Here is a 26,472-nt window from a genome sequence, read left to right as displayed (position 1 = left end):
GAAGGAGGCCCATGGTTCTGGCACAGGCTGAGCATGACATTCCAAGACTTACCTGAAACCCCAAACAAAAAAGCCCTCCTCCGCAGGGGACCCAGAGAGATGAGAGGGGTTCTTTGAACATTACTGAAAAAAGCTTTGCAAGGTTCACCTGTTAGAAAGCACTGGTTGTTCTAATTCCTTAGCTTAGTCACCAAGATTCATCACATGGCATAAAAACTGAAATTATGCTTTGAGATACGGTTTCACGCCAAAGGAAATATCCTGAAATAATTTCAGATATTGGATCATTATTCGGTTGAATATAAAACTGCAGTTTTTTGACCAGAGCATTGTTCGGACAGCGTGCACATAATACTTACGCTTTTGCCAGCTCCACTGATATTTGTTCCAAAGAGCATCCCTTTGTCTCAGGTATAAACACAACAACAAAAGCCAGGGCTGCTAGGCTCATGATTGTATATATAAAGCACACCCACGGCAAGCCAATGAGATCTACAAAGGACAAAAGAGACCGATTAAAAAATGTGTTTTGTGTTTCTTTGACCCCATTCTGTGGACAGCTGATTCTTGGGGCATATATAAAAACGTGTATTTTCAAACATGCTGGTAGGATCCTGGGAAATGGCAACCACAAATTAAAAACATAGCCAACGTCTTTAAGTTTCCTTTTTACAGACTACCTTAGCTTTCTCTGTTAAAGCCTTGTGACTATCACAATGTAAACCCAATGCCATCTTCTTCATGAGCATGCTTTCTTTTTTCAAAATGGTAATATACATCCCCATAGCAAAATAAAGTTAAATAAAATAAAATAATAAAATAAAATAAAATAAAATAAAACGATCTCAAATGACACAGAAGCATAGAAAGCAGAAGGTAAAATATCTCCGCTGGCTCCTCATCCTCACAGGCGCCCCCTCGGGAGTCATGGCTGTAGCAGTTTGGTTTCTATTTGGTGGACATTTTTAAAGACATTGACACAGATGCACTTTTCTTGAAATGAGCTCACCCTTCTTTACCCTGATTATTCAAATAAATCATTTCATGCCGGCCATATTTCCTTTTAGTAGCGGGCAGCGTGTTTGTAATGCTTCCTCCTGGATTCAGAAAAAAAAGTGCTAACAGTTCTCAGGAAAGGCCTTCCCTTGCTAAGAGTCATCGTCAAGAAGCCACATCCTCAGGCACTGCTGGATCTCGCCGGCCAACCTAGGGCCACTTCTAGCCAAAGGGACAGTCCTTTCGCAGTTCCTGACCCAGGTCAAGGCACATGAAGTGGCGAGAGATGGCCCCCAAAGCACCAGAGCTCAGGAGCAGGAAGTCCAACCCTGAGGGGTTCGGGAGCAGGAAGTCTAGCCCCGCGGGGCTCAGCTCAGGAGCAGGAAGTCCAGCCCTGAGGGGTTCGGGAGCAGGAAGTCCAGCCCCGCGGGGCTCAGCTCAGGAGCAGGAAGTCCAGCCCGGCGGGGAGCAGCGGGGAAGAAGCAGGTTGTTTACAAACGCAGGCTCAGACTGACCGCAGCCAGAAACCATGCACACAGCCCTTCACGGGGGCAGCCACCAGTCCTCACTGGTCAGTCAGGAGAACTGACCGAGCAGTTCCATAGTAACACAGTGTGGTGGATGCAGCGTGGGAAGATCTAAGCATATTAACTACCTGTCCGTCCGTTGTGCTGAGGTGAAGAGAAGCAGGAAGAAGGGACAGTACGACAGCTCTTTCAGCAGTTTTAATTAAAGCCCCATCCCTCTGTGCTGTTCTTGCTGCGGGCACAGGTTTTTGCCCAAGTGAGTGCTTAATAAAGTGCTTGTAGAAATGGTCCTCCTATCCTCTCGGGGACAGAAAACCAGGATACAGAAAGCGAAAAAACAAAACAAAACAAAAGGTCACCTCATCAAACCTGTCCTCTGTTCTGTTTGAGTACTTCCAGTAACAGGGAGCTCACCCCTTCGGAGATTCTCACTGCGTGGTGGGCTGGCCCTGCGTCTTACCAAGGTCTTCCTCCCTGATTCTGAAGTCCAAGTCTCCCTTTCGGGAGCTTCAGCTCAGAGGTTCTGCTTTGCCCTCCGGGTCCGCTCTCCATCCCTTCATGACAGCACACCAGCCGACAGCCGTGCAGACATCTGTGTGCACCCCCATCCCCCCACCCCCACCCCCACCCCCACCCCCGCCTCCCCTGAGCACCTTCTCGCCGCAGCCAAACACCCTGAACTCTTGAAACCGTTCCGCACAGACCACAGGTCCCATGCCCATCCGGGTGCCCTCCCACGATGGACACACGGCAACGCTCTGAAAAGATCCAAACAATCCTCTTAAAATACTTCACTCAGAGCTGAGCGCAATGCAGCTGCATCACGACCACTGCCCAGTGAGTTGGTTTCCCCGGAACACTGCTTTTATTGATCCTGCTGAAATTGCACTGAAAAAGGCTGGTGTCCAAGGGCTTGCTGCCAAGCAGAACCCTTACGTCTTTTACTTGGAAAATTGATTTTTGAAAGTAAGTACAGATTTTGAAAGTAAGTACTTCCCTGCTCTGGGCACGTTTGCATTATGCCACTTTGCTTTTCTGAAAGACCTACTTAGTACCGGTTTTTGCCGAGAGAAATCCAAAGAGGATTTTTGCCCTCAGGAAGTGTAGCTGCTTTTCTGCTTCACGCCATCTTGGCTCATGAAAGGTTTCCTAGAGACGCTCTAGTTTCAAATAGTGGGAGAAACCTGTACCGAATTTCGAGCTTAGTCCAATGGAATGTCATCTACAGGTTCATTCCAGGATTTTTAAGTGAAAATGCTTTCCCAGCATTTGTTCTAAGTGCAGGAGAACTTCTGAATGTGCATTAGCTTATCCTATACGTTAGCCATCCTTCCCAGAGATTTGTTTCCTCTTTTTTCCACCCCTGATCATTTCCACTCTTTCTTCTTCTGTTTAATTTAAAAAAAAAAAAAATGTTAAGTATAGTTGACACACAATGTTACGTTGGTTTCAGGAGTACACCATAGTGATTCATCAAATTTATACATTATGCTGTGCTCACCCCATTTTTTTCTTTTATATTTCTCTTTTCCACATCAAAGAGCAGATAAAGGGGTGTGTGTGTGTGTGTGTGTGTGTGTGAAGGTAAAAGGCACAGGTCTATGCATGTGATCTGAGTAGGATAGGTATGGTTGGTGCTAATGACCAGTGCCTTTGTTTTTTTAATCTTGATCCATTTCTAAAAATGTGGGACATAAACATTTAAAATGTTATGTAAAAACCCAAACCATGCTTAATTAATAACTCCAAAAGTTAATTTCCAGAAGTAGATGTACTCAAAAAAAAAAGTGGTTGATAAGACTCAGAAGTGCTATAGATACATACCTTTTTGAGTATATGTCCACTTTTCCAAATTTATATATTGTATGTATTATTTAATATTTATATCATATACATGTAGGAAGGAAAGAGGAAAGAAAGGAAAGAGCTCACTGGCCAATTTTGGAGGGTGCCGGGGAACTACCTCATTACTTGGGAAACTAGAAAATAAAGAGAAAGTTTCAAGCATTTCTCTTGCCTTTTGTCTTTGATTCATACTTCAGGGCAGGCAAATAACTAAGGAGAAGAACCTTCTCCTTAGAGAAGTAGAAGCTATGATCCAAATGTAGAAGGAATGATGGAATGAAAATAACGGATCTGGGCGATGATCCTCACAGAAGCCTACATGACAAAGTGGGAGACAGATAGGATGCACCTTTGTGGCAGGACGTACGCCATCATCTGTGAAGGAGTTTACAAACAAACAAATGAAAGAATGTAAATCTGCTCAAGCCTCTAGACCTAAATAGCAGTTCACTGGAAACACAGAGGACAGAAGGTCATGTGATAGGACTATAATCAGCAAAACCCAGCATGGGAAAAACCCTATGAAACACAGAACCCCATTTCTTCATTAAAAATATAAAGATGGGGAGGAAGAGGGAGAAATGAAGATGCAACCTACAAATTATAAGAGACATGTCAATCAACTGTGAGTTATGTTTTTGGATCATGATTCAAGCAAAGTATAAAAAAATTTTATCAGACAATTGGAAGAATGGGAAGACAGACTGGATATTTGATACCAAGGGATTACTATTAACATTTTTAGGCTTGATCATGATATTGCAGGTAGAGTTTTTAAATGTCTTACCTTTTAGAGGTCCATGTGGAAATTTTATAGACAAATTGACATCATGTTTGGGATGTGACTCAAAATAATTTGGGGAAAGAGCAGGTGGGGTTAAAAATGAATTAAGAATGATAACTTTAAATTGGGTGGTCGGTACATCAGGTACCTTCTTTTTACTTTTGAATGTTTTGAACACATCCACAGTAAAATGACCTTTAGGTGAGTGTGCTTCCCTCACATTTGTCCTAAGAGCACAAAAGGTATTAGAGGAAAACAATGAGTCCTTACCGGTCACAGTCAAAAATGTCAGAGAGATGAGGAGATTGATGCCCCAGTTCATGCTAGAAGTTAAAGCCATGGCTCGTCCTCTAATTCCACCAGGAAAAATCTCGCTCAGTAGCAGCCAGGGCACTAGAAGAAAGGGAGGGAGGGGGCAGCAAAATGATCAAAACCTCACTGAAACTGAGGGCCAGCCCTCTGCCCTCTGCGCCCTGCCCCCTGCCCCAGGCCTGAGTGGTTTGTGGTTGCAGAGCGGGGCTGTGTCCTTCCTCAGCAGGAGGGGAGAGAAATGGGCTTCCTTCTCATCACCAGCCGAGTGAGAAAGGATTCAGGAGAAATACTGACAGAGCCTGACGATAATCCTGGAAGGAGGGGTGTATGACACAAGCCTGAGAATGTAAGCGGGAGGGGCAGTGGCTGGGTCACCTGCCAGGGAGCAATGAGAGAGGCAGCTTTGGACCTCTGCCAAGCACAGAGCCTCAGCACCAGACCCGGGCTCTCCCTGCTGTGGGTCCTGGCCCTTCCCTTGGAGAAGTCCAACATCACAGCTAATGAGTGGATAGGAAATGGAGCCAGGAAGACGGGGGGGAAAGAGGCCCGCTACTCTCCCTGCTCCCACTCGGTCTTCCTGACCCGGGGCAAGCTGAGTAGACAGCAGCTCTGAATTAAAGCAAGCCCCAAAATTTGATTATTATACTTGACGAAATGTATGAATTTCTGAAAGGAGACTTGTTGGCACCAAAACTGATCAGAGCACTTTTTATTATCTGAGAGTGACAGGGAACATTACAGGGCCTGCCTGATGGGATTAGAACTCACTTGTCTTCTGCTTACCACCCATCAAGCCCAGCGTGCCCAATAAAATAGCTACGCATTCTCACAAGGGGCGGAGCACCTTATGAACCTCACCTCCAATGATTCTCCCCAAATCTTCCAAGACAGGAACTTACTACTATCCCTCTTTACAGAGAAGAGATTCAGGCTTCAAGAGTTAATCATCTGCCAAGGTCACAGAGCTCAGAAGTGGCGGAGGGGGTACTGAGTCCTAGCAGTGAGTCCGTGAAACTCATGCTTGTTAATCATGGTGCTCTCTTGGTGGTGGCTCAATAAATATTTGCTAATGAATAAGTAAATGTGGAGCATAAGCGTTTGATTCTGAAGAAAGAAGGATGTAGGAGCTGCCCCAGCCCTGGCTCACTGCTGGCGAAGGCACTTTGTACTGGAAAGACAACAGTTATCTACAGACCAGCTGCGGGGTCCTAGCCCAGCAGAGGCAGTGGGGACAGGGCCCCAATGCCAGCCACCACTCGCGTGGCCTATGTGGGAATCGGGAGAGTCAGCTGTGCCTCTAATTTAACAACTTGCCTCCCCTGACAAGATCAGGGTCTGGACAGAAAACATCTGCTCATAGTAAATCTGCTGTTTTAAAGTAAGAAAAATAAATTGAATTATAGCAGAGGGCTGGAGAAACACTTTTTTCTTGATTATCTTTTTCCAAGTGAATCCATGTAGGGTTATCGTTAGGGCATGGAAGATAACTGTAACAAAGGAACATGTTTATTATTCTAATTGATAGGGAATTCAAAATTAAAATTCTGTATCCCTCCCCTCCACTTCCTACCCCCCCCCAAAAAACTGTACTAGATTCTTGCAGATTATATCCTTGGTAGGATCACTTTGCTCTTAATGAGCCCCGTGCAGTGCTCAGGTAACCTTGTCTTTGTTGTGAGACTGGGGATCTGGCTCTGGGTAGAATGACAGCTGTAGAGTTCTGGTGAAGTCTTTGTAATGACCTGCCCTTGGACAAATACAAGATAAAATTATGTAAATCCAATGCTTTTGAAGTTAAATAATCTATGCCACAGACCAATCTCCTGTGCCCCTTTCTGCCATTGGTATCTATCACAGTGGCGTGGGGGATCTCTCATTATCTTTTGCTCTAGCAGCCATGAGGAGGAGGTGGGGGAAGGGTCACTCTTTCTTTTCTAGATGAGTTCACAGAGGTTTTCTTAATCTACTTCCATCCCACTTCATCACCACTGAAACACCTTCCTCCCTTCCCCACCTTTCACCACGACCCTCAAAACACTAGTTATACAAGCACTCAGTCTGAGCTGTCAAAAGTCTTGCCTAAAAGGACCCACAGTGTACACTGAAAGCCTGTCCTAGACATGCATTCAATTTAGCACCGAGCCAGGTTCGTGGGCAGTTGAACCAGTCAGTGAGCAATGAACTGAACGTTGAAAGAGAGACTTCCCGGGGCGCCTGGGTGGCTCAGACAGTTAAGCGTCTGCCTTCAGCTTGGGTCATGATCCCAGGGTCCTGGGATCGAGCCCCGCATCGGGCTCCCTGCTGAGGGAGTCTCCTTCTCCCTCTCCCTCTGCCTGCTGCTTTCCCGGCTTGTACACACACACACTCTCTCTCTCTCTGTCAAAAATAAATAAAAGTTTAAAAAAAACAAAAAAGAAAGAGACTTCCCTCCATCTCTGATGAGAACTTGTCAGTCAAATCTTGTATCTGATGTTTCCAAAAATAATGTAGTGTTGCAGAAAGCTTCTACTTCTTTCTTGATCTAATAGAAAGAATTCAAGAATTGATGCTTTGATTTATCTGATACTGACCAACTGGATGTTGTAGCATTTAACAAGGGTTTTGACAAGGATGGTCCAGCCCCCAATAAGGAGCCAGTCAAGTCAAAAATAAGGAGGATATTATTTTAACAATGATTTCAGCGCCCTAAAATTACAGATTTTCAAATCCAGAAAGTGAAATCAAGTTCTGAAGATGGTCCTTGCTGCAAGATAAAACTGACTGAAAGGATCAGAGTCTTCCCAGGGCCGTCTTAGGAGCAAGATGATGCCAGAATCTGACAGGCCTCCATGGTCCCTGGAAAGGGGCTAGGAAGGTCCAAAGCAGAAAAAATGGAGCAGCTCTGTTTCAGCTCTTAAGTCAAGGGCACAGAGATGGAAGCCGTCACATGGGGATTTCATATGTTGACATTTACAGTGACAAAAAGTCTTCTGCAAATCATTGGTGTTTTTTCTAATGAGATGGCCTCATTTCTCCGAAAGTCAATCTGTCACCACCCGCCACAGTGAAGAAGTGGAGCCTTTCGGGGTGTCCTGGTTCTCCACTGCCCTGATGATAGACCCAAAGGGGATTCTTGTGCTATTTGCTTGTAAGGAATCCAGGGGGTATTCAGAGACGTAGTGAACTCTTCTCCAGTGAGGACCACCACTCCTGTATAGCAGGCCCCGAAACAATCCTCCTTGACCTCCACCCTTCCACTTTGGCCTCGGCATTCTAGGGTGAGCTCAGCAATACGCACCTCTGGAAATGTCCGAGTCTGCACATGTCTTTAAGGCCTCCCCTGTGCTGCAAGGATAGAGGAAATTTTGGACTTGCCGGGACATAAGTTACCCACAGGTATTGGCACCTGGTCTTTACATGGTATTAAATCACCAAGGCTGCCCGTCAGAACTTGCCTGATCCAGATGAAATCCGCAGACAATGTTTATGGTTGCACAGAGTGTCATGAAAAGACGTGAAGGACAAATATGTTAATGTGTCTCCATGTGCCGTGGAGGACACGGGCTTTCGTTAGCAGGGGCAATCCGTGCAGATGACTTTGCCCACCCACGGGTAGATAACCTGCCATGTTTATCCCCGCTCCCTCCATATAAGCCACTGAGGCTGTCACTTAAGCCCTTGCCTTGCCTTGACTTGAACTCTTCCTCACCCGCCTGGCATGCTAGCTCCAGGTTTGCAAGATTCACGGATTCACGGAGGTCTTAAACTCTTGCCAGAGAATTCCCAGCAACTCTGGAGGCAGAATTCTCAACAGCTTGATTTGCCAACTAGTCGGTGTTCCATACTTTGCCAAAGTGAAGCCAAATCCCATGGCTTTTATTGTCTATGCAAACAGCACACAGCACACCTAGCTCTCTGTCTGCCAAGAGATCCTTTAAATGTGAAGGGAAATTCGCCCATTTCCTTCCAACCAGATGTTTAAATCCTGGCTTCATTAAGTTCCCTAAGTGGCAAAGGTATGCTCTTTAAAAAAAGACTCCACCATGGGTAACCATCTCCAACATCAGCAATGATGCAATAGCTTTTATTTGTTTTTATTTTTATTTCTCATATTCCCCTTTCTCAGTTTCTCTGAGTTTTGCTCATGCCTCGCCTCTTCTAAGTAAATATTTTATTCTAGCATATTATCTTGTATTACTTAAATAAACCAAGAAAAGCAGTGAAATAAAGCCTCAATTTTTCCCAGTCTTTCTATCTTAATGATTTCTAGTCTACACTAACTGAAATGATTTTTTTAAAACATTTTAGGGAAAATTGAACACAATGGAAAAAACAATTTAAAAAAATGCAAGAATTGATAATGAAACTCTTGTGAGCAAGTACTGGTTGGGAATAAGAAAAAGCTACTGGCGGTGGTTTTTAAATTTTCTTGCCTGTGTAACCTTTAAAATAATTCGAAAAACTAAGTACTTTCTTTCATTTATAAGTCAACATCAAACTTTCTTCTTGCTGTAACTTTAAATGATAGCAAAGAATGCAATTTCTATTGTATTACAAACTCTAACATATAAAAGAGAGCACTTCTCATGCTTTTAAATATTTCCAGTAGAATTGAAATACCATACCTATCTGATATTCATCATCATCCATTTAAAAAATACAGGAATGAGGTACTTAAAGTAAATTTTATATTGTTTTTCCCCTTGAACTCAGTATTTTATCCTTTTTCAATGCATTTTTAAACTTAAAAGTCTTTTGATCACTCCATCATAAGTGCTCTGAAAAAAATTACCATAAACTGAAACTTTAGGGTTGTTTTATTTCCCCTAAGAATTTTTAGGTATTTTTTTTCTCAGCTATTAACACAATAATTAATAAAAAATGGATCAAAATTATAGAAATATATTACAAATCTTTAGAATTAACTATTAGATATGAAAAGTGAAATTTATTGAAAGAAACCTCTCTTAACAGACAGGGAGTTTTTTCTTTATTATGTATGTGTGGGTGAGTGTCACTTCTAGACTAAGGATATATTTCTACTCTTTAGATGAAATTTATTGTTCTCAAGAATAATGAAAAAAGATGGGGAATTGAAGAAATTTTATAATACAAGAATCACTCAGTTCTTTGAATTAACAAAAAAAGTGATTTGTAATGATATATCAGCTGATCACTTGGTTAGGTCATCCTTTAATTTTGCTGAAAGCAAATTGTTGGCAATATCTAGGCCTATGAAAGATTATTATGTAGTCATTAGAATCATTTTTTCATACCACACCTACACCAATATTTCCAATTATCTTTTTGATTACTACTCCTGAGGTTTTTATAATTTGGGACATGTATCATCATAATAAGTTTTCTAATGGATTAATAGGTGTGCTTTCTTCCACTTAAAGTGGAAGGACAATTATCACTAGGGAGATGAGGAAAAAGAAATTGTAGGAAACAGATTTTTCTGGAAAATCAAGAAATTGATTTTCTTTGACATATCATCAAAGCAGTACTCTGCAAAATGAACCCCCAGGAGCATGAAAATCCCAATTTTCAGACCACTGAACTAGGATTCAAATTGGAGAAAAAAAAAGGAGTTCCAAGAAATTAACCTTTTCTTGTTTAAACTGTAACTGGAATGTCATGCTTCAGATGTAATGTTATGTTGTACTTTTTTGATGATTGATGCTTTACTTTAATCAGAAAGGTATTACAGTTTTTAATATTACAAATGCTCCCTGGAAAAATTCTTAACATTGTGTTCTGGAAAACAATAAAGTAACAAAGGAATGCTTGTGTTTATTAAGATAGTGTTAAACCTTAGTTTATGTCTTTAATGTCTTTACTGTATGATACTCACAATTCTCAAGGGCACAGGACTGAGAGGAAAGTTCAACACTGTTGTTTTATGTGAACAGTTGCCCATGGTAACAGAATTGATGGTGTCATTTCACTGTGTTGAGTTGTGCTCATGCTACAAAAATGCGGTTTTTAGACTGGTTCTGTTAGGTACTGGTCGGCTGCATCATCCAACTCCAAAGAGGAAAATAGGATTTAATTAGGTAAGGGCACATATGTCTTTAAGTTTTTCCTCCTTTGCTTGGATGCGAACTTAGTGTAAAACTATTCAGATACTAATTTTTATTTACTTCACATTATTTTAATGGTTAATATCAGAGGACCAAATAACTCATCACTTTCATCAATCAAAATGGCCTTTAACTTCATTAATTGGAAAAAAAAAGGAACAGTATAGATGGGAATATTTGTGATAACTAAAACCTAAGATTTAAAAGGAAAAATATGAAAGTTCTTAAACTTATACAATTAACACTTAACTTATACTTAACACAAACAAGTGGGTGAATATGATTGTTTAATGGCTACAGTTGATACTGAGACTCTCATATTGAAAGCATAATAATTTATGCAGAATGCCTTTTCTCTAAAGGTGTGTAATTATCCCATTAGAATAGCAGGGGGGAAAAAAGATCACTAAAAATGCCTTTCACTGCGATGATTCTGACTATTAAAGACCTAAAGTCTAGGAGAAAATATGAAGAACATCGAAATCTTTTTTGAAACATTGGATGTACTTCTGGTCTAAAAGCTTCTCTGTTCTAAACTCATCTTATCTTGGAGTAAAGCAGCTAAGTAAACTTCTAAATTAAAACCTGCTGTTTCACATCCCTGGAATTCTCAAAATCTTTAGCTGTGCAAACATCACATGAACAATTTCTTTTTGAAGAGCTAGAGTTATTTGGGTATGAAATCTAAATTTAAATGTTATGGCAGATGAGTCTTGTGCTTCCTACTGATACCCATCCTCCAAAAAGCTGGCTAAACTCCATAAAACTAAACCAAACAAAAAGTTAGACTCCACAGTTTTTGAGCCTTAAAAAAATTCTAGTTTGTTATTTAAAACCGAAAAGTGGCCTTTTTAGGATACTTGACAGACAATTCTCCATGGATCTCTTGCAGTTCTGCATGTCTTAGGAGCAAAAGCAGTGACTTTTTTTGTTCTGGCTGTTTTTCTAAGGATGTTTACATAACAAACAGCCTTGGAAGACAGAGACAGTGTCTCCTGTATCCAATAAATTAAAGATAATGTCTTCTTCCACAGAGGAAATCAGGCGGGCTTACTGTCTATTATAAAAGACTTGGGTTCCCTATACCTGGGGCTCTTCTTCTCAAAAATGACCCAGTGTGTGTGCAGGTGTCATCTGGTTCCCTTCATGTTGCCCTGTGAGTACTGGGGCTTGAGGAAATGAATGGGGCAGTGCTGATATTCTGGCTATTGCTATTGCTGGGGCTAATAAATTGTCCTTTGTCTCTGATCAAGAACTCTTAATGTTGTTTTCCAAAATCCATAAAACTGTGACAGGGTAACTTGTTAGCTTGCAAGTGGGCTAAAATATTAGTCAGTTTGCAGTTCTTGAGAGTTTGATTACTTGTGGCTATGGTATGATTTTTCTACAAAGATCTTTTATTACTATTATTAACTATGGACTGCCCTTTTACATCTGAGGGATTTCATAGGATTGTTAAGCCTGAGATAATCCATTGAAATATTTCTATAAACTCTAATGTTAATTAAATAAGCAAAAACAAACCCCAAAGGCCAGGTTCAGATTTTCACATATTTCTCTTAGGAAAACTGTGAAGGAATTGTCTTAAGTCTTTTTTGTAAAGAGTCAAGTTTAAATACATCTAATTACTAAACCAAGGTATGAAAAATTATCCCATGATATTGCTCATCTCAATCTTTTTTTCTAGGGAAGGGCTGGGTCTTGTATTTGAAGAAAAAAAATAGAAATCTGGAAATGAATATTTTGTTTAACACTATAAATTTTTTGATGGCTTAAGTTTAGGAAATTTAAAACACAAACCTTCTTAGGTCATCAAATATTGGAGATGGCCTTGTGTCCTCAATTGACTAGCGTTATTCAGATACAATTTTTGTTCAAATGTGCATGGAGTTCCCCACACCATACATTCATCTCTAATTCCCTATATACTGACTCAGATATATACCAGAGGGATCAGGATACATCAACTCCAAACTAGAGAGAGAGAGAGCTTCCCCCTAGTCACAGAAGCTGAGAGAGTTCCAGAAACACTTTTTTGACTCATCCAACAAATATTTGTTGAGCCCCTGTTGTGGGCCAGGCCCTAGGTTAGGCTGGAGGAAACAACAGTGAAAAAGAGTTTGTGTGCACATAGGACATATAGCCTAAATTAGTTGCACCAACTTAGAAGAGTGGACATTTGAATGTTTCTCAGGCAACATCACACCTTTCACCCTTCCCCAATGCCTCAGGACTTCCTATAAAACTTGTCTGGTTTCCTAGGAAGATCTCTTGACTGTAGGTAATCCAGAATTAAACTATATTTCAAAGCACAAATCTATTCTTTTTAGTCTTGACCCAACTGGAATGGTCTATGGGAGGGAGGTCAGGAGGACCATGGCATTATAATTCAACTTAGGGCCATGGAGCACTTCCTGTGTGTCCTGACATGGCTTAAGCAAAATGCCTGCTGATGTCAGGGTTGCCATTATCAGAACTATTCATGTCATGTGTAGACCACAGTCTGACATTTATTAGCACTAATAACTAACTGTATTGAGTCCATACTGCACACCAGGCACCAAACTAGGAACGTTGTATACAGATTGCCTCACTTGCCCCCACAATTACACTGTGAGGGAGACAGTATTGCCCCATTTTCTAGATAAGGAAACTGAAAACTTGACAGAGGAATTGACTTGCCCAAAGTTCTACACCCTGGAGCTGGGATTCAAGGCCAGGCAGCCAGATACCAAAGCCTGGTCGGAATGCAAACACTCTGTGCCACAGCCTCAACAGGCTTTCTTACTGTGCCTTCAAGTTCGTGTCCCCTCAAGGCCACTTCACCTGCCGTCATCCCTACTCCCAGATCTTCACTCTGCTTTCTTCATACAAGCCGTGGCCCAAGAAAGACCTTCTGTGACCATTCGACCTCCTCCACGCGTGCTCCTTCATTTATTCTTCCCATTGTTTCTTTACCATTCTTACCTCCATCTAGATTTGAACACTTCTCTCCTCCTGACACTGTATTGTACATGTATTCATGTTCTTGCTTCTTGCCTGTTCCCACCACTGGCTCCATGAAGGCAAGTTGTGGACCTTGCTCATCCATCCCCAAATTGCCACACCGAGCACTGGGTGAGCAATACACACACACACACACACACACACACACACACACACACACACACGCTGCATACGTGAGTGAATGAATGAATCCCCACCACTTCCTCCCCCTCCCCTCTCCTCTTGGTCACCCCAAGTTGCTTTCTTGCTGGAACGCCTGCCTATTTGGTAGAAGAGCTCAGGGGAGATGATTTGGTGGCACCTGTCACTCAGCCTACAGTGTGAGGTTCTGCTTGAATGAGTGAATACAAAGGTAGTTAAAGGATAACTGTCATAGTCTCATTATTAAACTTAACATGTGACGTTGGACAAATTCCTTCCATCTGCTTTCCTGAAGAGATACTAGTCATGAGATTGAAGAGGAAGTTGATTAATTAATGAACATAGGAATGTTTGGATTTTGAAAAGCCCTAATTATTGTGAAAAGAATAGCCACACACATTTTTCTACGTTACAGTGGCTAACTTAAGGAGGGCTGGGTTTCTATACAAATATCACCACAGATGAATTCATGAGAATTCATGCCTTGGGTTTGGGTTCCCCTGTGCTTTACTTTTGAAGCATGAGTAGAAGAGAAATCTTCATGTGGCTCCATAGCCTCACAATGTCAGAAATCTTTGGTTCTACCCTGAAGTTTGAACCATGATGGATAAATATTCAGCTATTAAAAGGAGCTAAGTGATGATCAGGAGCACCCTAGAAATGCAGTGGAGGGTAAGATTAAGATTTTGAACATATTTTATTTTTTTTTAAGATTTTATTTATTTGAGAGAGAGAGAGCACATGAGAGGGGGGAGGGTCAGAGGGCAAAGCAGACTCCCCGCTGAGCAGGGAGCCCGATGCAGGACTCAATCCAGGGACTCCAGGATCATGACCTGAGCCGAAGGCAGCCGCCCAACCAACTGAGCCACCCAGGTGCCCGAACATATTTTAAAGTGAAAAATGAAGTATGGAAAGTTAAATGTTTAATAAAGGTCTCTAATAAAAGCAATGGAGTCTATATCTTGATTTCATTTGATGGAGGAGTTTTTGTATTAGTTACTGAAAAATGGAGGGCAGAGGCTCCTAACCTCTTCAGGCCATGGACCCTTCAGCAAGCTGGTGAAGACTATGGATTCCTTTGAATAACATTTTGAACGCATGAAATAAAATATGTGAGATTACTTCGTACCACCCAAATTCATGGTCCCTCTTGAATTTAGGTTCTGGCAACCCTATTATTTTACAATTAGGAAAACAGAGGACCAGAAAGTAAAATGATGTAGGGCATATGCTTTAACCTAAAAATAGAAACACTTTTTTTTGGCTGGAGAAACTATGTTGTGATCTAATACAATTAAGGAATGTTGTTCTAAGCCAACCCGTATTTAAGAAGGTTTAATAAAAATGGTTTTAGTCTTGCTTTCAATTTTACTTTAGAAAAGCAAGTACTTTTCCCTTTATACCACTCTTTTCGCAAAGGATTTGTGTCTGTTACAAGCAATAAACTCTCTAAATGAAATACCTGGGCAAAAATCACATCAGGTTAATAAATTTTACAATGCATTCAAGATCTGGTATGAAAACCTTGCTTCTAATAAAAACCTTCTTTAAACTCTAACTGCTTTGTGCAGTTTATACCAATGCTCTAGAACACAATTTTGGTGATTGAATTGGAATTCCCAGGATGTGTTTTCTTTACAAAAGAAAAACTACAACATTAATACAGACATAAACGACTGACTCTTGGCAAGACAAACAAGGACAATGACCAGATCCTTTCTAAAAACTCTAGGAGAATCAACAGCCCCAAACCACGGGTGTGCAATAACTGCTTGTTCTCTTTAGAGGAGAAGATTCGGGATTCTGTCTCAGACTGCATGCCTCACACACATGCCATGTGTGAACACCCAGCTCTTCAGGCTTGTTTATTTTACTCAACATGTGCTTATATGGCACTTCTCAGGGCCAGTTTTTAAGGACTTTATTATGAGCTGACTTACTCCTCACAATCCTATGAGATAACTATTAATTGTATCCACATTTCTAAGTGATAAAAGGTAAGGCACAGAGAAGTTAACTAACTTCCCTAAGGTTGCATAGCTGGCAAGTGGCAGAGTTGAGCTTCGAATCTGGGCACTGCCCTACTCCAAAGTCCATGCTTTCCCTTTTCTAAAAAAAATTGAACCCATACCTTGTTACCTACATGTAACCCAGTTCAGTCCTTAGAACTGCAATGATAAGTTGGAGAATCCATGAGATGACAGGTCATTTCTTTTTCCCATACCCAAACCTCCTTCAACCATGAGATTCTCCATCTCGTTAGCAAAAGGAACCTTGTTCTCCGTATAGCAGGAAAAAGCAGAGGTGTCCAAGACAAATCCGGAGCTACTTTTAGATACTCTGAGTCTGAAATAACTCTTCACGACTTAACAAAGAAAAGCCCTATTTCTGAGCACTCCTAACCTCCCTACATCTTATAGGCAAAACCACAAAGAGATTTTTCGAACTATGCCCAAGTGAAGATTGTTCTGCAAAAAGCCTCACAATGGCGCCCAGCAGGGACAGCAGTGTCTGTGGTAGCCTAGCATTTCCAGCTGACGCGGTGCTCGGCCTGCCCTGGACAGCTTGACACACACAAAAAACACACTTCAAGATCTTTCTTATATTTGTATCCCATTCTTAAACTCCTTCTTCCCCAACCTCCCTCTTAGAAACACTAACATATTCCTCCATGGTTTTCAAACAGACTTATGCAATGTTCACTTGGAGGGAGAGAAGGAAGAAAATATGAGATACCATTTCTTCCCTCAAAGACCTTATTCTAGGGCGCCTGGGTGGCTCCGTTGGTTAAGCGACTGCCTTCGGCTCAGGTCAGGATCCTGGAGTCCCGGGATCGAGTCCCGCATCGGGCTCCCTGCTCAGCGGGGAGTCTGCTTCTCCCTCTGACCCTCCCCCCTCTCATGTGCTCTCTCTCTCTTATTCTCTCTCTCAAATAAATAAATAAATAAAATATTTTAAAAAAAGACCTTATTCTAATAACTATGTTTGGTAAACCAAAACAAACATACAGAAGCAATACAATTCATCATTAAGGACAAAGTCGTGTTATTACACCCACCGTGACTTCCACTCCCACCATATGCAACAGTATCCCAAACACTCACCTGTGCTTCAGCTCATGGGACACTCACTATACCTCATGAGATCGAACGAGCGTTATTATGAACAATTCATAGATGAGAAACAGATTCAGAGACGATAGATAACTTAAAGATCACACAGCCAGTAAGCAGAAGAGCTGGAATTGGAAGAACCCAGCTTTTCTGATTTTACATTCAGGCTCTTTATTACCCAGACCTGAACTACTCTACACTAGAAATATTTCCTAGTTCATACAAATAAAGACCTCTAAGAAACAGGGTGAATTCATAAAGGAGATTAAGACTTTCACTAAGCTTTAAAGATAGGAGGGATTCGGGTAGAGTAGAGGAGAAGGAGAAGGGCCACCAGGGCCTGTATCTCTTGACCTTGACTGGGGTGTGGAGCAGTGGAGATAAAGGGGCACAGAGAGGACTGCACGTCGGCAGGGGGCGTCCCTCACTATGCATTCCACGAGGAGTGGAATGTGTACTTGTGTATGAATGGTGGCCAAGGAGCACAACACCACTAACTACAAGGTAAACGGTGCCCCCAGAGTTGTGCAGGCACCCAGACAGAGCTGAGTAAGATGATGGTGGGCCTTGAAAATCACACCATCTTTCCTCAGAGATGGGTCAGATAGTAGTAGAAAGAGAATGGAATGAGGCTCCAGATGCCTGGGGTTCTAGTCCTAAATCTGTGTGACCTCATTCTCTTGGACTTCTTTCTTTTCTATAAAAGGAATATGTTAGGCTAGATCATTTCTCATCTTCGTTTCATCTTGAAAGATATTTGACTTCTCTGATTTGGTAGAAAGTAGGAAGCCATAGAAGATTCGTGAGCCGTGCTGATATGAGGAACATGGTAATAAATGTGCCCTTCTATGGAGGATGGGTGGGCATAGGAAGGGTCTCCCAGGAATCTAGGCATGAGTTCATAAGGGGTAGACTAGGATGGCAGAAACGGGAAGGAAAAGATAAATACAGGAGCCATTTGTGAGGGGGAATGCAAGAGCATTTGGTCACTGACTGGATTGAGAAAAGGCCCCAGAGCATCAGACTGAATGACAGCATGGACATTCCCCTGGCATAACGGAGAAAAGAATTCAGCATTTGGGCTTCTTGCACTGGGCTGATAGTGAAGCATAAAAGTGGACAAATCCAGTACTCATTAGGAGAAAAGGAACTAGAAAACGTGTGACATGGTAGAACTAAAGCTAAGTGAGAGTCATCAACTCAAGGGAGACCATGAATGCCCCTAAGAAAATAAATGTGGAGGCTTTTACAATGCATTAGCAAAAGAGTGTTTTTTGGCTTTATAGCTAAAGAAACAAAAGCCAAGAGACATTAATTTAATGACCTCATCTCTCTTCAGATATTGATGGGATGGAAGCTAGTCATACACTTTAACAATTAATATTTTAATTAAAAGAAATAAATACCTATCATAGCATTTGAAGAGAGAATTCAGGGCCCTTGACCTTCTGGAATATTTTTTTTTTTTCCACATTCACATCTGTTCTTTCTGAGTCCAGAGTTTATTACTCTGGCGGTTCTATACTGTGTCCAGTTAGCTGAACTGGAACTACGTTTCCCAGAGTTCCCTCCTCTGTTTCATTTTCAGGGAGGGCTGGCTGGAAGATAAATTTGCAGGAGACTTGGAAGGCCAAAGTGACACATCAACCCTGTGCTGGGTCCTAGACATCCCTGCAGCTTGTCATGTTGCTGTGACCTGCTGCCTCTCCTTGCTGGTCAGGGGGAACGGCCAGTGCACAGGTCCCCTCCTTCAGCCTCTCCTACTACTAGACCAGGCACACAGGGCTCTATGGAGAAGGACACCTGTTTTTCTGAAAGTGGCCAGTGTCATCAGAGTCCATGTGGTGAGAGACAGATACAGGCTCCAGTCGCTTCTCACAGATTCCAGTTTGTCCTGGGTTGGAGTCCAGCTTGTCTTCCCCCGGCCCTGCTGACCTGCAGGGACTGCACATGACAGCCAGATGTGGAGGCAACAGGCTTCCACAGGCTTCTTCACCAGCTTCCCTTTGTCATGGCCCTGATGAGTGACTTTCTCTTTTTCCTCTCACCGTCCCCTTCCAGACCTTTGCTTTCTCAGTGTCTTCCACAGCTATGTGAGGTGCAACCCTTGCAAGAAATTCCTTGTCCCCTATTCCTCACAGTGGTTCTGCTTCCTTGATAGAATTTTTCACAGTGCTGGGTGCCTGGGTGGCTCAGTCGTTAAGCGTCTGCCTTCGGCTCAGGTCATGGTCCCAGGGTCCTGGGATCGAGCCCGGCATCGGGCTCCCTGCTCGGCGGGAAGCCCGCTTCTCCCTCTCCCACTCCCCCTGTTTGTGATCCCTCTCTCTCTGTGTCTCTCTCTGTCAGATAAATAATAAATAAAATCTTTAAAAAAAAAGAATTGCTCACACTGCCTTATTATCCAGGCCTTTCTATACCCAGCCTCCTTTTAATTGACTGTACTTTGTGCCTTTCACTTATTCTCAAGGGACCATTAGCTACCAGAAAAGGGTGATGAAATTTTAAAATATATCTTAGTATTTTTAAATAATCATCATGATGGACTGAGAATCAATATTAAAGCACTGGCTACAGGGAGATTTGGGGACACCATCTATAGGCTTCTGGCACCTGACCCTGGAAACCTCCACAACACCCAGAACTACCCAGTTGCTAAGCGGGAGAGAAACAAACTCCTACCTTATTTCAGCCACTATTATTTTGGTGTTTGTTATGAGACTGACGCGCTACCTACTGCGCTAACGAGGCACCTATTTTGGTGTTTGTTATGGCTGAGCTTGAATTCTAACCAAATACACATTAAACATTATCTTAATCAAGTTCAGTTATTCAAGTAAGGGCACATCGAAACTTATCATTATCCTCCTTCTCTTACCCTGTAGCTCAGCCTCATAAATGGATATGCTTGCTTACCGAGCAGAGCTTCAGAAAAAGAGAGACTCTCTATCTTGCATAAAATGCAGAGTGGTCCATTTAATAGCTTTATGTGACGGACAGTGATCCACTCTTTCCATTCATTCTTATTTCTAATGTATCTTCGTGGCAGACTGAACTAAAAGCAATTAACATTTATTAACAAGACCAACACTGGACTGTCTATTCTTGTCTTGCACTAGGCATTACCACTGAATTTCAGAAGACAAGAGGTATTTTCATTTATTTGAGAAAGTCACTTAGCCTGAGATAAACTGCCACCATTTATAAAATTTGGTGAATACTCTTTCTTCACAGGCTTGCTGTGAAGGTAAAGTGAAATACTCCAAAGTATGTAAAGGCTTCCTTTGACATAATAGGTGTCAATAACTATTAGTCAAATCTAAAGCCCAAATTAACATTTTAAAAGAATTAGTATAGAATACTATTTTAAAGAATCCCAAAAAGCAAATAACAAGCAGACCCCAATAATTTTTTTCCAAAATCAAGCTAAGTTTCCTGAAAAGGGGAATTCTTGCTCTAATACAATAATGTATCAAATGATATGCTAGTGACTGAGAATTTGCTGCATTTTTCAAAGTCACCCAAAAACTAAAGAGAGAAGGGTAGTATGAGCTGGGGAAAACTCTGACCATGAATAGGTGGGTTCTGGAAGTTTAGATCAATGTCTCTGATATAATATGCGCCATGTTGTAATCTCTGTTAACCTGAAAGTTTCTCTGACTGAAAACAAAGAAAGCATCCTTTTCTTTTTGCTAAGCTTTCCTGAGATTCTTAGTCGATTCTTGATATTTCAAAAGATTGGATCAAAAAATTGATGTAAAAAATATTTTTAGTTTTATGATGAATCTATAGGAAAAAAAGAAGATGCTGGCAAAGGTATTTGGACAATACCACCTGATGTTTATCACATGAGTAAAACTGTACTTATTAATATAAAAAGAAGGTTCACTTGTATCTTGCCTTTCTGGTAGACTTTAAAGAGTTTCTAAAAATAAAAGTATAAGATGGTTTCTCAAAGTTCATTGGCTTTATGTAACAGAGTAAAGACATAAGTATTGTCTGGACTGCATGTTTGTGCCCTCCCTACAATTCATATGTTGAAGTCCTAATTACCAATGTGATATTTGGAGGTAGGTCATCAGGTAGAGTCCTATGATGGGATTAGTGCCCTTAGGAGAAGAGACAAAATAAAACTAGCTAGTTCTCTCTCTCTCTCCATCCCTCTGCCCTGTGAGGAGACACTAAGAAAGTGGTGGCCATCTACAAACCAAGAGGGAGGCCCTCACCGACAGCCAAGTCTGCCAGCACCTTGATTTTGGACTTTGCCAGGCTCTAGCCTGTGAGAAATAAATCTCTGTTGTCTGAGCCGTCTGGGCTTTGGCGATTTATTAGAGCAACCCAAACTGACTAAGACAAATGTGTCCCAGGTACACACCCAAGATGATTGAATCCTGAAATAATAGTAGAAACCTGTTTCTAGGAAACTATTGATTAATAATATTTATCATTGTTAAGTCTTAACAGGGAGGGCCAGGGTTCAGAAACAAGTCAGAGAGATCAGAGCCTGATGGTATTACAGTATTTACTCTAACCGTCCATGCTCAGTCACTTATAAGCAAATCTGTCTAATCCTAGTGACAGAGGAAGGGCCAATCTGGTCATCCACAGTTTGGGCTATGTGCCTAGAGGTGTCCCTGAACAACCATTTATGACTCTGCATAGCAAAGAGCAGAGTCAGTCATATTCCTTCTCTCATTCTGGAATTTGAAAGAGTCAATATCCAGAAACTGATCTCACTTAGAAGTGGGAGTAGACTGCAAGGTGAGGAAACAAAGCTGCAGTATAGGCCATATCAGCCATGTGCAAAATCCAGTTATTCATTAACTGAGATTAAGCAGGCCAAACCTGCTGGTTGCTGACCAGAAAGAAGCAGACATAGCGAATATAGCTCCGTCAATTCAGGCATAATCTCCTTGAAGACAGGGACGGTGTCTGTCTTGTTCCTTACTGTTTCCCCAACATCTAACATAGTTCTTTGTTATTGAAAAAAAATAGCCACTTGATATGTATCACCTGAATGAATAGTTAATGACTTAACAGTAGATCACCAGAGAAAGCCCTAAAGTGACTTTCTTTCTAGAAACACCGTCAGTTCCTGGCACCAGAAACCTAAATTTGTCCATGAGATTCCTTCTCCTTCAACATACGTCTTCTTGTGTTCCTAAGCTCCACTACTTCCTTTTATTTGAGCATATTTGTTTGATCCTTGATCCTTGTAAACAACAACAACAAGAAAAACAAGACTGTGTGAAAGAGGAAGGAAGAAAGGGCGAAGGGGAGAGAGGTCTGAGAGAGAGAGAGAGAATGAGAGAGAGGTGTAGGAGTTGAGGCTGGTAGAGAGACTACACTTTACTTCCCTAAGAGAGGTTTAGCCGGGGTGAGAGGCTGAAAGACAAGGAACTGCAACAACCTGTTCTAGAAAACTCTAGAGGGTTTGCTCAAGATAAGCGTTTAAACTTCATCACTGGAGTAGACCAGCTATACAAAATAAGACAACCGTGTAGCTATCTCCCTGTAAATTGTTTATATTGTATTGAATGGGAGTAACTTGACTCCCATTCTCCTGCTTAATGAGTGAAGTGCTCAGGGAGGTTACACTGGTGATAAGACAAAGGGTACTTAAAGGAATAATCCACCCTCTTTCCCAACTCATCATTTCCTGTCCTTCATTATTACGGAACGCCTCCACTAGTGTGTCTTTAAGAAAATCTAAATGCTTGAATTTTTTCCATTTATGAAGAACTCAGGAATGATATGGAAGAAAATGTTATCCCAGTAGACTGCTTTCATAAAACAATATGTTCTCTTGGGCAATACATATCTTTCGAGGTCGGGTTTATCCCCAATCAATCACTGTTAAATTATCCTCATGTGACAGATAATGGAAAACTAATCCTTCTGTTGAATACCAGGCCCACACATTTCACAAAGGAGGTATGAGTCAAGCATACTTTCCGCATTAGTAGATACATCAGGTGGCCAGTATTATCCCCATCTTACTTCTAGTAGTTATATGTAAAAGGTACCATAGCCATAAGATGCTCTGATGGTCAAAAGCAATATGTTAACATTCATAAGGGCAAAGAAGGAAGGAATAAAAAATAAAATACTTACTTGGTCCTAGACCAATTGAAAAAGCAGCAACATAAACAAGCAAGCTGGCTAAGGAAAGCCATTTCAAGAAAGCTGGGACGTCCGCAGGGTCTGTGACTATCTGGTATTCAGCTTGGCTAAGTCCAGCATTTGGTAAGGTCGTCACCCCTCTCTTATCCGCGTCATTTTTTGTGGGCATTAGGGAGTTTCTGCTATGGGTAGTGATCCCCTTAAAGAGCTCTCTAAGAGTGTCGTCACTGGCTGATAGGTTTCCTGGCCCAGAAAACACAGACTCATCCAACGACTGGTTGATAGGGCTATGGCTTCGGCAGATATTGGTGAAGTTCATGGGGATGTTGAGATTCACGATGCCCATGGTCACCAATGAAGCTGCCATCACAGAGGAGCCGACACAGAGGAAGGTTTTGCTCCCAACGTGGTCTACAAGAAGAGTGGCAGGGATGGTGCTGATGACCTTGACAACTCCAACCCCCGTGGAAGCGAGGCTAGCTGCCTCATTGCTTTGGAAGCCAACAGACTTCAAAACAGTTGATGCATAGAATAATATGTTTGGCTGACCGGTGACTTGCACAAAAAATACCAATGTCAGGCCTATCATTATCCGAGTCCTCATGTTGTCCTTTGATCGAAACAGATCCCAAAAACTATACTGATATTCATCTTTCAGGGAAGATTTTATCCCAGTGAGTTCCTCTGTTGTATCCGAGATGGCTCTCAACCTTCTGAGAACCTTGCCAGCAGCTTCCTCGTGTCCTTTCATCACCAGAAACCGGGGACTTGGAGGAAGAAAATACATTGCAATTGCTTGCAAAACTCCCAAGGGAATAACAAGGCCAAACATATATTTCCAGCCATGGGAAACATTGGCAAACGCGTAATTTGAAATGTAGGCGAAAAGTATGCCGATGACAATCATCAGCTCATTCAGGGACACAAGAAGACCTCTTCTGTGTTGTGGAGCGATCTCTGCTATGTAAACACATGTGGCAATTGAAGAGAGTGAAATGGAAACCCCTATAGCAATGCGGCCCACTATGAGAACTGCGTAAGATAAACTGAGTATCAAGACTAAGCTTCCGAGTCCAAGGAGGCAGGATGACAAGATGATGGCAGCCCTTCTTCCATACCTGTCAATCAGGACCCCTCCAGTGAGGGAGGCCAGCAAGGCGCCAATGAGGAGGGAGCTCACAACCATTTCCTGCTCATGGCAGGTTAGGGCTAATAAGGTTCTTATCTGAAGAAGGGCCCCAGAGATGAGCCCAAGTTCATAACCCACCAGGAGGCCACTGACAGCAGCAGTGACAGATGACAGGAGAGTAAACATGCCGCAACCTACAGGCAGAGAGAAGAGACAGAGAGGTCAGTTCTGTGCTGTTACTTTCAAAACTTTATGACTGAATGGAGACTTAACCTTGTATAAGTAAGTTTTTCAGAGCACTGAGTATAACCACACACTTAAATATAGTAAAATAATATATCAACAAAAATGATTAGATATAAAAGGAAATATCCTTTTTCTTTCATTTTTAGGAGGCGAGGGGTGGAGACATTTAGGAAGTCACTTCCTTCTATTTGTGATGCTGATGTTTTTAGTTACTAGCAGACAGCTATGCAAGATAAGCAGATGACAGATGATGAAGACTGAACAAACAAGAACACTGTTTCGTTCCTGCTTTGGCGTTGAATCAGAAATTCAGACAGCCCAGTTCCTCAGGTCCCGCTGCAGGCCATTCTCTAACAGCAAACCTTTGAGGCAGAGTAGAGAGGATAGGAGCCTCAGGAAGTGCTAGAGGCTTCCGTTGTGTAACCTGGAGGAAAATGAAGCACAGCCTCCAGGAAACCTGCCCTCATGTCTCCTTGGCCACATCCGGCCACAGTTGGCTCTTGCTGAAACAGAAGAGGGTACTGGGTGTGTGTGTGTGTGTGTGTGTGTGTGTGTGTGTGTGTCTCAAAGTTAAGATTGTACCAGAAAGAAGGAAGAAAGAAATGGATGCGGGGGAGGGAAACAACAACATCCATTACTTGCTCTGAGTAAGGAGGCAGCGGAATGGAACTTGGGGGGAAGAAGAACAAAAGGGACTTGATATTGTTTTACTATTTTAATGTTAAAAACTGAAGGAAAAGAGCAAAATGTTAGCAGTCATTAATTTCAGAAGTAGGTATGTGGATGCTTATTATATGTTTGTAACTTGTCAAAAATAGAAACGAAACGAAACAAAAACTAACCAAGGGAAGAGCACTGCAGGCACAGGAAACAATAGTTTGTAAGGCGTAACATAGGAAAGCATGTTTTTGGAACTGTTGGGCAGCCAGTACATCATATGTGGGGCACAGCAGCCTGGGGAGTTAAATAGGATCCACTAAACTTGGATAGGGACAGAGGGGACACTTCAAACAGGGTCCTGCAAGTCACAGTGACAACTTTTTATGGTTTTCCAATTATAAAGAGGCAATGCACACTGAATGGTATGGGGGCACTGATGCCAAGTTTCTTGTTGTTGGGTGCAGACTGGTTCTTCCAGGAGCAAGACTGATAACAGAAAGGAGTATGTTGCCTTAGAGTTAACAAGAGATGATGGTACCTTAGACTTGGATGTTCAGAGTAGACCTTGAGACAAGTAGACAGATTCAAGGGAATTTGGAGGTAAAAATGACTACACTTGTTCATGAATTGGAGTTAGAAGGTAAAGAGGTGGGTCGGAACCCAAGATGGCCCCATGATTTGAGCCGTTGGTTGGGTGATTTTACAATGTTCAATACCCTGTATATAGGCCTATATATTGTTCACGGCAATATCCTGACCAAAGGCAGGCTGAGAACCGAACTGGTTATGACTGGGAGTAAAAGGAGGAGTGGAAATCAGAAGTTCTGTTTTAGATTTACTGAAATGTTTTAATTGTTTTAGCTATAAGACCTTCAGTTAAAAATGTCAATTCAGACTCATATACAGATTTGGAGCTTAGGAGTTAAGTCAAGCCTGGAGATATGTATTTGGGATTCAGCAGCATGTATCTGGGATTTAAAATCATGGGAATGAATGAGATCACTTGGGCAGATAAACAGAGGAGCAGGAGAAGCGGGAAAAGGACTGGGACCCAGGGAATGACAACATTTAGAAGAGGAGACAACAGTAAGGGAGATGGAGAAGAAAAGAACTGAGAGGTGTATAAAATGGACTAGAAATGTGTGTGGGCACACATTTATCACAGGCTGAGCGAGGGCCATTTAACCCTGCCATTTCAGGGGGTTAAAAAATGCTGTTCCACTCTAGGAAAAGAAGCAGGTCAAATAAAGTTGGTCTGAATCTCTTCCCATCAGAAATATCCAAGGCATTTTACATCTCCAGGATCCTGGGACATAGGTGACTTCAAAAAATAAATCTAAAAAGGACTGAATGTTTAAATGGAGGAACAAATAAAAATGCAAGAATCCATGATAATATAAAATTAATTTATAAGCATGTGAACACAAACCATTAAGTTGAAATTAAATCAGTAATTTATTTAGCTAATCAGAAAACAAATATTTAGTACCAGTACATGGCAGACTTTTTCCTAGGTACTGGGAGGCAT

General features: G+C 41.8%; 1 protein-coding gene across 4 annotated transcripts in view; it reads right to left on the bottom strand.

The window, feature by feature from the left end:
• Positions 1–26,472, bottom strand: part of SLC2A12 (solute carrier family 2 member 12) — a 55,845-nt gene that overhangs the window by 12,616 nt on the left and 16,757 nt on the right. For 2 of the 4 annotated variants that reach the window (XM_027601907.2, XM_027601908.1), the window contains 3 exons: positions 22,901–24,232; positions 4,423–4,545; positions 360–492 (listed from right to left, as the gene is read on the bottom strand). In XM_027601907.2, coding sequence (XP_027457708.1) covers positions 360–492; positions 4,423–4,545; positions 22,901–24,232 — 1,588 coding nt within the window. Of the gene's footprint in view, positions 1–359; positions 493–4,422; positions 4,546–6,890; positions 6,986–22,900; positions 24,233–26,472 lie in introns of those variants that run through there. The other 2 variants (XM_027601909.2, XM_027601910.2) reach the window with 2 other exon arrangements.

This window comes from Zalophus californianus, chromosome 7 (genome assembly GCF_009762305.2).
Source record: "Zalophus californianus isolate mZalCal1 chromosome 7, mZalCal1.pri.v2, whole genome shotgun sequence".
NCBI classification, from domain to species: domain Eukaryota; kingdom Metazoa; phylum Chordata; class Mammalia; order Carnivora; family Otariidae; genus Zalophus; species Zalophus californianus.
Note: the sequence above shows the minus strand (reverse complement) of the source record. Positions and strands in the feature narration are given on the sequence as shown.